The 10,843-nt window shown below is 35.5% G+C and overlaps 1 protein-coding gene across 1 annotated transcript in view; it reads left to right on the forward strand.

Annotated features, from left to right (window-relative positions):
* LOC118253114 (intraflagellar transport protein 80 homolog) overlaps positions 1 to 9,985 on the forward strand; it is a 29,030-nt gene extending 19,045 nt beyond the window's left edge. The window contains exons 9-15 of the mRNA XM_050716969.1: positions 194 to 329; positions 848 to 995; positions 1,761 to 1,932; positions 4,332 to 4,421; positions 4,520 to 4,692; positions 5,820 to 5,943; positions 8,756 to 9,985. Coding sequence (XP_050572926.1) covers positions 194 to 329; positions 848 to 995; positions 1,761 to 1,932; positions 4,332 to 4,421; positions 4,520 to 4,692; positions 5,820 to 5,943; positions 8,756 to 8,869 — 957 coding nt within the window. The 3' untranslated portion in view covers positions 8,870 to 9,985. The remainder of the gene's footprint in view (positions 1 to 193; positions 330 to 847; positions 996 to 1,760; positions 1,933 to 4,331; positions 4,422 to 4,519; positions 4,693 to 5,819; positions 5,944 to 8,755) is intronic.
* The last annotated feature ends 858 nt before the right edge of the window (positions 9,986 to 10,843 follow it).

Raw genomic sequence — 10,843 nt, forward strand, 5'->3', positions numbered from 1 at the left:
TCCTACTCCGCATGAAATTCAATTTATGTAATGCTTCATTCAACAGAGAAAACACACACAAAAAAGTGTCTGCACAATCCAGTTTTTCAAGAGTTTTGTGTCTTGTTTTTATTAAATCATTTGTTTGAATATCACGTTTTCCATGATATGAAATTCCAAAATAAAAATTAGATATTTTCGTATTTCTTTTTAGACAGAAATCGTGGAGATTGCTTTGGATCAGAAAGGACTTACAAGTGAAAGAAAAATAGCTTTTATTGATAAGAACAGAGACCTTTATATCACTTCAGTTAAAAGGTTTGGGAAAGAACAGAAGATTGTCAAAATAGGTGAGAAAAAAATCTAAATAACATTAATCAGCATGCTACCAGGGAAACAGATTTTATCTAGTATAAGAGACAAAATTTTGCTTTGTAATTATTAGTGAGATTGGACTTAAATAAACATTGGGAATAGTTCTGTGGCTTTCATACAATACAGTGACAGCAACAATTTTAATACGTTTTATCTAAATTCTGATAACTCTTTCATCAGTTACATATAAAGGAGTTGTTAACATTTAATTGCTCTTTACTGCATAACAGGGTGAGCAACTAAGAGGATATAGCAGAAGGATGTATTCTTCAGAATAATTCAAGCTGTTTGAATACAGAATATTTCAGACATTTTCTTGTAAAAGCAAACACTTCGGTTTATATTTTTTTTAATTAAAAGTCTAAATTCTGTAGACAGATGCATGATCCAGTAAGTACAAAGTACTTACTCCTCCAGTAGAGTTTCAAGAAGTATACATTTATTTTGAAGGTTCTTGTGCAACTGATTCTTATTCTGTTACCTTTAAATTAAGGAACAATGGTTCAAACGTTGGCTTGGAATGACACATCTAACATACTTTGTGGGATTCAGGATACCCGTTTTACAGTCTGGTACTACCCCAACACGGTCTATGTAGATAAAGATCTTTTGACAAAAACTCTATATGAAAAAGATGCAAGGTAATATATCCTTTTTGATCAAAGTATAGTATATTTTTTAACTAGTTTTCTCATTCCTTAAAGGATTATATTAGTTTTGGCAGTTGAAGGAGGAGAAGCCAGGTTGCATCTTTCAGAATTACTTCAGTGTTAATGTTATTTGATTAGGAAGTGAGGAAAAAGTGTTTCATGAAGTATACCATAAAGTTTGGAGTTGAAATAATGATGCGCTGTTTAAAAGTAGAGTAACATCTTGATGCAGAAGCAAAATTTTAATCAGATATCTCAGAATGATGTCTTAGTTGTTTAAAGAAAGAAAATTGATCAGCTTAAAGTATCTGTTGTAAATCAATAGTATCAGGACATCTGGTCACACATAACGTTATTTCTATCTCACCGTGTTTACTTTCCATGTTTAATTCAGCATGTATATGTGATAGGAAATTTTTCATAAAGAATGCCTGAATTCATAATTTCATTCTAAGAGTTATGGGAGCCTAAATATATTTCTACTGAAAAAATATATATAAACTAGTTTTTGCACAAATACACGGTTCGCATTTGCCTAACAGCCAGTGGATGTGCATAGCTATCATTTTAGTTTTAGAGAACAATAGAACTACAATAGGTATAACTGTTGAATAACTAGGTGCTTAAATTTGTATATGCTTTGAAAATAAAGTATAATCATGCTGTAATTTTATAAACAAAGATTCCTTTAAGTTGCTAATGTTCTTTTCAGTACAAAAGAAGTGAATATTAACTGACTTTTCTTTCTCTACACAGTGAGTTTAGCAAAAATCCCCAGATTGTACATTTTGTAGGAAATCAAATAACAATTAGAAGAGCAGATGGTTCACTTATTCACCTTAATATTTCACCTTACCCTGTGATTCTTCATGAGTATGTTAGTAGTTCTAAGTGGGAAGATGCTGTCAGATTATGTCGCTTTGTCAAGGTAAATTTTAATAATTGGCAACATTCAGATACAGTTTCACTGTTGTGTTTTGTTTGTTTTCAAATATTACTTTAATAATGATGATTGCATGTAAGATGTTAGATCTTATTTCCATTCTGCTTTGTTGTTGATGATTGGGGGCTGGTGGTGAAAAATTATATAAATCTTATTTTTATTCTCACCTCCAATGGATTAAGCACAGGTACTCACGGAAGCTGGTAATAAGCTTAAGTTTTAGGCCTTAAATACAACTGATTAAAAATATTCTGTATCTCCACATACAGTTGTCTAGTATTTTTTCATATTCTATTTCACTTTTTTTTTCCTTCGCTTTCATTTGTATATATTTAGGCAACAGCAACAGATGAGGTGAGTCTGGCAGTCTTTAAACAAAGAAAAATCGCATTAAACCATGCCTCCTTCCCCCTGTTTAATAGAATCATAGATTCATAGACTGGTTTGGGTTGGAAGGAACCTCAAAGCCCCCGCTGTGGGCAGGGACCCTTCCCACCAGCCCAGGCTGCCCAAATCCCATCCAGTGTGGCCTTGGGCGCTGCCAGGGATGGGGCAGCCCCAGCTTCTCAGGGCAGCCTGCTCCCATTCCTCACTCCCTCATAGTGAAGATTTTCTTCTTAATATCTAATTTAAACCTACTCTCGTTTAGTTTAAAGCCACTACCCCTTGTCGTGTCACTGCACTCCCTGACAGTCCCTCCCCAGCGTTCCTGCAGCCCCCTTTAGGTACTGGAAGGCCACCATAAGGTCTCCCCGGAGTCCCCTCTTCTCTAGGCTGAACAACCCCAGCTCCCTCAGCCTCCCTTCATAGGAGGGGTGCTCCAGCCTCTGATCATCCTCGTGGACACGCTCTAACAGGTCCGTCCGTCTCTTTCTTCCCTGTGAGCCCCGGAGCTGGACGCAGTAGTGCAGGTGGAGGCTCATGAGAGCACAGTAGCTCTAGCTATTCTAGCTACTCTGCTTGCTACTCCTAGAAAAGAGCTTAGCACTTCTGTATGATTATCATGACCTTAAACGTGTATTTGCTTTATAAATCAATACGTATCCAAACAATTGAGAAGTATAATTATTTTTTGTGTTGCCCTTCTAATAATAGGCTTCTATTCTGGTATTTCTTAGTGGGAACTGGGATTTTCAATATGGTATAATGTTAACTTTTTCAATAATCTAATTGCAGCATCTTTAAAAATAGAAAACAAAACATCTGTATAAGTAGTAATATTAATAGTATTGTTTCTTTCTGTTGATAGTGAAGTTGTAGCTGTAGGTAAACTTTTCTGTATTTCATTGACTTTACGGGTCTTACTAGTAGTTTTTCATACAAAAGTGATTATAAGTCAGGATATGGGAATATGTTTAGAGCATACTCAGTGTGGCTGTTTATTCTTACTTAAATCAGCAGTTCTCTCTGCAGCTTTTAAAAACATATTTACATTACAAAAAATATTTATTTTCAAATTTACCATCAAACATACTTTACGAAAACATTAAAAACAACTTAAGTCTGAGTGCATATGGACTGACAAGTGCATTCAAAATTATATTTTTGAATATATAACCACCTGCTGGTTTCAGATATTGTATCTTAAGATACTCTAAGATGTTTAAGTAGTAGGTCTTTTGTTGTAGTGCAGTTAAATGTAAAAAAGGAGGACATGAAAATGTTAGGATTTTCCTAAATGTTTTTCTGAGTCTGTGGGGTTTCCTTAAGAATGCACAAAAAAAAGCAAAAGGCATGAAAATAGAGAACAGGGTATAATATTATTACCATTACTACCAAGCTTTTCTAATTCTTAATTCTAAACATTTATTTTTATTTATTTACTTTTCAGCAGGTTCATAATCTGTTCCACTATCAAGTATTTGTTCCTTTCTCTTACCTTTATCGTAAGCATACTATATAAGAACAATTATTGCTATTGTCAGCATTATGGTTCCAGTAGTTATTTGTGAAGCCAGGTTGGTATGAACCAAGTTAAAATAATTATTTTAACCTTCCTTAGTGCTTTGGTGTCCAATGTAGTTCCACAAGTAGTGATGGGGACACCAATGATAAGGTCGTAAAATAATACTATGGCAAGAGTTCATTACTGGCTGAGATGGTGAAAACTAATGATTCATTCGGCCACACTGTCAATCTCAGCTGATCACAACATCAGAGTTATTATAGTAAGGAATTTCTGAAAAATAATTACATAGGGGATTTCTAATAAGAGACTTAGACCACAGTGCAGTGAATGGCATATTGAGGAATATTGTATTTTTCTACACTATTTTCAGGACTTATATACTTGCTTTGAGAAGTCATTCTTGGTATAATGCTAAATATTTGAAGTTTGAGGAATTACTTTTTTTTTTCTTTTTTTTTTTTTTTTTTAATTTCAGGATCAAACTATGTGGGCATGTTTAGCAGCTATGGCAGTTGCCAATAAAGATATGGCTACAGCAGAAATTGCCTATGCATCAATTGGTGAGGTAAGAAAATGGAGTTAACTATTTCTGAGTTAAATAGCTGCAAAAATGATTTAATTAATTGATTTCCCTTATTAAACTGTTATAAATCTCATTAACAGATTGACAAAGTTCAGTATATCAATTCCATCAAAGATCTTCCATCAAAAGAGTCAAGGATGGCTCATATACTCCTCTTCAGTGGAAACACGCAAGAAGCTGAAACCCTGCTTCTTCAGACAGGCCTTATTTATCAAGCTATTCAAGTCAACATTAATCTTTACAACTGGGATAGGTAGTATTTCTTTAAACACAATATGTTTATAAGCAGTCTTACTAAGGTAACCTGTAATTTTTTTTTAGTTCAACTGTGTTATTGCAGATGCTTTCCTCATTAATTTTCTGTCTGTAATTGCCCCAAGCTGTAAAAAGATGATCACAATAACTAAAGAAGTAAAATTAATTGTTTTCTATCAGATTTAGAAGATAAAATTATTCTGTGATAAAAAGTCTGAAATGTGCTTAGAAGCATGTTTAAGTAACATTTTACTTTTTTTTATTGTTAACACAGAAAAGTCCCTAGCAATACCTCAAATTGTATGCGACCCCCAAGGAACTAAAGCTGTTTTGAAATGTCTTGTTGCTAAAAATAGGTATGTGGCTGTTCAGACTCCCAGCACTGTGTAGGTGGATGAAATATGAATTAGGAATGAGAAAACAAAGTAGGAATTTCTCCTTTAAACAAGAACCCCACGTTTTCTAAAAGAATCTTCTGAGGCTATTTATTACTAATTGCCCTGCTATTATGTGCATTTTGCTGTGGGCAAAACATTTTTTCCCCCTCATATCTGTATTTTTGATCGTGTTGCTTAATATGCATCATGTAAAAAGTAAACTTTTCAAGTGTTAAGTATTCCTTATACAATTCAAATGAAAGCAGACATGAGGGTAGGCAATTATCCTAGTCCAATGGCTAATCTTTCCTACCTATATAATATTCTTAAATGCTGTGTAGCCTATGCTGTAAATACATATGTTAATTCCTGACTATTATAAAGTTATTAAAAATGATTAATTTTGCCCTTTTATCAAGTGCTGAACTCTAAGCATTCTTATTCTTTTTTCCTTGAAATAAAGATTCTTATTGTCAAGCTCCAATGATGTGATGAGGTTGTCAACAGAAATAAATTGTTGGATATTTTTCATAGCATGCATCATAAAGTAGACAGTCACATTTCACTGACTGCTTTTAACCCATCAACCCGTGATTGATACTAATGTGAAACCGCTTGGCACTACAGATTAAGAATCTTTGCCTGCAGCCCAAATGCTGTTCAGCATATTGTTTTGCAAAACCGTGGTGATTGTAGCTGTGCCAGAACATTTATATAGCCTGACAAGCCCGTTTCTGTTTTATTCCAGGGCGCTAGAGCTAGCAGTAAAGCACAAGACACATGTTGACACAGTCCTGGCTTATCGACAGAAGTTCCTAGAGGACTTTGGTAAAAAAGAAACAAACAAAAGATTTTTGCAGTATGCAGAAGGTGTAAGTATTCCTCGGGATTATTCCTACAGCTTTAGGTCAGCCTGTTCTTTGTAGCCATTTTGAGGGTGGAGTTATTTTTGCATTTTTCCTTCTTTGGTTCAAATGCGGACACAAATCTCAAGATTTTACATCTGATTGAGTGCAAATTCATGGCTTGATGTGTGGCTACTTGCCTAGTCATCATTGTGCGTGTGTTTTATTTGAAGGCACAGATATGGAATGTACATATTTAGTATCTGGCAAAGATTCTACAAATGAAGGCACAGTTGTTTTCTATAAACAGGGAGCTAGAACTTAGTATGGTTAAATGTAGACCTCTTAAATGTCTTCAGCATTTTTACATACTTTTATGGATAGCAACAATAACAAACTTTGAAAGTATCCATATATATGTTAAGAGTGGATTATGAACTGTTCCGCCAAATACGATAAATAGCTATGTATAATATTTCTTCAAACCTCTGGAAAATCTCTCCATAATCAATTGGTTATTTCAATATATTAGCATTCCTCAGATCTTAAAGATTGAGGAGAGATCTTACTTTTCATAAGCTAAAAGTATCTCAGATTCCACCGGAGTATCTTCAGTGCGTTACCTTGATGAGAGGTACCGCATGTGTACCTTAGATGGCAATTTCACTGAGCAGCCCTTATGTCCCTCCTGCTCTTCCCCTTGCTGTTTCTAAGCATTTTGAGGGTGCAGCTATGAAAAGAGACGTGTACTTCAACAGATCCTTTCAGCCACAGTAGCTGATGGATCAGGAACTGCATCTGAGCTGTTAGATCAGATCCTTTAATTGGACAGTGCCCATTACTTGCAATAAAGTTTGATTTCTAATGTAAGTCATTAACTTTTAGCACTTCTGAGGATGTTTCAATTCATAAACAAGAATAAAAATCTGCACAATATCTAGCTGCCTGATGAACTGCTCTACAGTACTTTACCTAGGAAATGCAGAAAAATAACAGAACGGATTCCAACCACTCTTATTGTGCAGCATTTTCAGCTGCTGAGCTAAAAGTATGCCTTCTATGTACTTCAGATCCATTACTGAGCAAAAATCATACTAATCCCCTGATGCTTCTGAAAGACACTTTTTAGATAATACTGTCTTGTCTTTAAATCATCAAGAGAGCTGGAAGGGTTCCTAAGCAATAACATCTTGTCAGTGACAGGGTGTGAGCAGAGTGATGTGAGTAGAGCCTATGCAGGGGTTTCACCTTACACTCAGTCTTGAAGATTGGGTGTTAGAGTGTGGGAAGTTCCTGGAGTCAACAAGTCCTTGAGCTGTATTCCCTGTCCATGTCCTGGAGGTCTTGTCTGCTGGATCTGAAGCTAGGAGGGGACCTACCTAATGAAGTCAGTTTGATGCTGTTGGCTACTGTGGTAACTAAATTCCTAATGCAGCCTGTCAAACTCAAGCAGCGAATTTAGAATAAAATGATGAGGACGACAAAGAGAAAAATCAAGATTTTGCGTTGCTATTCCATCCCTGGGAAAAGAAAGATCTCTCGCTTTTTTTTCTCACCACCAAAAACTCCTCCAGGCTTAAGAACCAAGGTCTTTATGTCTTTTCTATACTGCAGCTGAGACCACTGATCTGCGATCAGATACGGAATCTAAACAATGTGCTTAGTTGTTATATCTCACATCTTTATATATAAGGTATTATGTACCTAATATGTATACTGAGAATCCATATCTTGGCAGTTACTAGGTGTCACTGGCAAGGCTTGTTGGCTTCACTGGCAAGTAGCTCTCTGGGCTAGATGGTAGAATTAGCCCTTTCCATGGTATGTTTAGCATCTGCGTGACATCTGTTAAAGCAAACACATTCTTTCTTAGAGCTCCATAAAGATTTCAGTCATCAGATCCAAAGCACCTGGACCCAGCAAATGCATCCTGAATTGAGGGATTAACCTTTTCACATGAGAATGTGGGTATTGCAGTTACATCTTCCCTGGCAGAGAATCTTCCTTATTTCATGACTTAGTTAACAGGATAACAGCTACTCTGGAAATTCCCTGTGCAGCAGTTGAGATTTTTTCCCCATCCTATCTTTGACAGTCTTCATTCTCCAGCAGGGAAACTGAACTTTGCAATTACTTTTTTGTCCAGTTTTTGGACATGTTTTTGTAGTCATCAAATACACCATGATCCATGCTTTCTTGTCAGGCATTTTTGACACAAAGACAACTATTGTACCCAACTGTACCATGGATATTGTACTGTATCTATTGTCTGAAGTTTCACTGAAGTAGAATACAACCAGAAGACAACAATTCTCTGCTGCTGGAGAAAAGCCTAAATAAAGCTAAAACACTTCTTGATATAGAAGACAAATTTCAAGCAGAAGTCTGATTTCTGTTATATTAAATAACTAGTGTAATATGCCAACAGTTTACTTGGTGGACTTTAGGTGCAGTCAAAAGATGCTACTGCAGGTATTATTGATAAAGGTATAATCTGAGTAATAGGACACATTTCATTACATTTAAGTTAGATGTAAGATGATCCAAGTTATTTTCCTGTTTTAATGTTGTTGGTGTTTTTTTTTCTTTACACAGTAAGATGTAAATATTTTTTAAATTATGTCAAGTTTTCTTTTAATTTAGAGGTGGAAAGCTCAGTTTGCTAGAACTCAACTGTGCCTTGGTACATTCCATTACTGTAAGTTGACATCCATGAAGAGCTATATAAAGATCAGTAAGGTCACTTCATAACTTCAGATTCTCCTGCCAGTGAATAGCTGTCTGACCTATCTATACAATATTATTTGACCTTGTTGTACTCACTTTTCTGTTCTTGCAGCTGGAAGTTGACTGGAATAAAATCAAAGCCAAAATAGAGATGGAAATTGCTAAAGAAAGAGAACGAGCAGCAGCCAGTGCCACAGTGAGAGCTAGTGTGACTGTGCAGCAATAACTGTCCTTTTGGCAATATTAGTAAGTGCTTCTTGAGTATTTTGTACCGGCATATTTTGACAAACAAGTAAAAATCAACAAACATTTCGCAGGGTACGGGAGTTCGAGTTGATGTAGTTCTTGTTAATTGTTGGATGACGGGCAGAATTATTTATTACAGTCTCACTTCGGGCTGGATTTACTTTCTGATGCCCTAACTCCAGTGAATAGTTACACTATAGTCCATAATAAGTACATACAAGAAAAAAGGGGAAGTTAATTTTTGTCTTTGCATTATTGGCTTTTAAATTTTCATTGCCATTAAAATTGTTTAACATTGGTTGCCCCTAGGTGAGTACTGATTTCCCTGTTTAAGCAACCAGTTAAATAATCTGGGTATTGTAATCTGGTTATTTCTGCAACCTCAGGGAGCCTCTGAGAAGACGTGTTTAGATTGCCTTGAAATGAGCTGTAAGCATTGAGAATTAAAAAAAAAGAGGTTGCGCTTGTCAGTTACAGAATATTTCACTTGCAGTTATACAGTTCTGGTAGTACATAGTTCTGCTAATATCTATTAGCAAGTTCTTCAATAGATGATTTCAGATTGCTTCAGCAACTCAGGTTTGTCTCTTAGCAAACAATTTCATAATAAAGAGTATTTTCTAAGGTAGGGTAAACTGTTCAATATACTGTGGAAGTTGCTTTGACTGTTGTTTGAAGTAATGAACAGCATTATGGGTTGGTTTTGTAGCATCTAGCACATTTAATTGAGAATGATGCTCAGAGCTAAAGGTTAAAATATCATATTCACTTAAAATAGGCAAGAGCTTTACACGTATTTTCTCTGCCCAAAGCATTTGATTTTAAAATATTTTTACATGTGTGCTATTTCATCAGTACATACTTTTTTGTCTTCTACATAAGAAAGCGACTGCATATGTTAGATGCTCTTTATAGGAGCCCTTTGCAGTATAAAAATGTGAGCAGGTTATTCAGAACTGATGTTTTAGAATAATCTTTCAAATGTTACCATCGAAATGTTAAATATATATCAGGTGAATTTCTTGTGTTTTATAAATGACTATGTGACACTTCTTTTGCACAGTTCATCATTTTCTTAATAAAAATAATCAAATAAGTGTGGGCTTTTTTAATGTAGCTGGTAGATAAATTATTAGGCGATCTAATTGATTTGCCTTGTTGCTAAATAAAACAACAATTTTGGTGTAGCTCCTTTGAAGCTCCCAAATGCATCAAGTACATGTGACAGCGAACACCTTCTTCACCTTCCATTGACTTGCAGAGAGCACTTACTAGTTCCAGAATTGAGCCCAAAATATCACTAACGGCAAGTGTTTAATGTTAGATTTATAAAGCCTGGCTTATATTTGTGATGCAATGTAAGCAATTTGTGAAAACCAGCTAGTGGTGATAAAAAGTTCAGTATCTCAACTCAATTTTGCTCTTCTATTCCTGGGCCAGCTGGAAGTGCAGTAGAAGCAGCAAATTTGTTCAGCTTCTTAAAAATGCCTGGTGCAACAATTAGCAATTGTAAAGTCTGAGATAAAATGAGGGAATGGATGTCGTGCTTGCAAAGATCCTGTGTTAAAGTGTCTGCCCTTCAGGTTGATGTTTGCATTGTCCACAGTGATGCAGCAGTACTGCAAGCTGGTTTTCCATGTCTAAGTATGAAGAAGTGTTGTATATTTAGGGGATGGAAAAGGTGGTTCTGTACCTAGACGAAAGCACAATGAAGACCTAAAGGTGTTTACCACTGAGATTCATTTCTTTTCTGTGCTCTTCCAGACCTGAGCTACATGCTATGCTGAGCGTGTTTGTGCTAAATAGAAAAACAAAGAAATTGTAGGTAACAACTTGCTCATTGAGTGTTGCTGTCTTGAGGGCTATATGTTATGACCAGCTGACAACTTGAAGGTGTAAATTGCTGAAAATTATATACTAAATGTTTTGGAAGGGAATATGAAAGCAAGAGTAG

The sequence above is a fragment of the Cygnus atratus genome, unplaced genomic scaffold (assembly GCF_013377495.2).
Source record: "Cygnus atratus isolate AKBS03 ecotype Queensland, Australia unplaced genomic scaffold, CAtr_DNAZoo_HiC_assembly HiC_scaffold_66, whole genome shotgun sequence".
Lineage (NCBI taxonomy): Eukaryota > Metazoa > Chordata > Aves > Anseriformes > Anatidae > Cygnus > Cygnus atratus.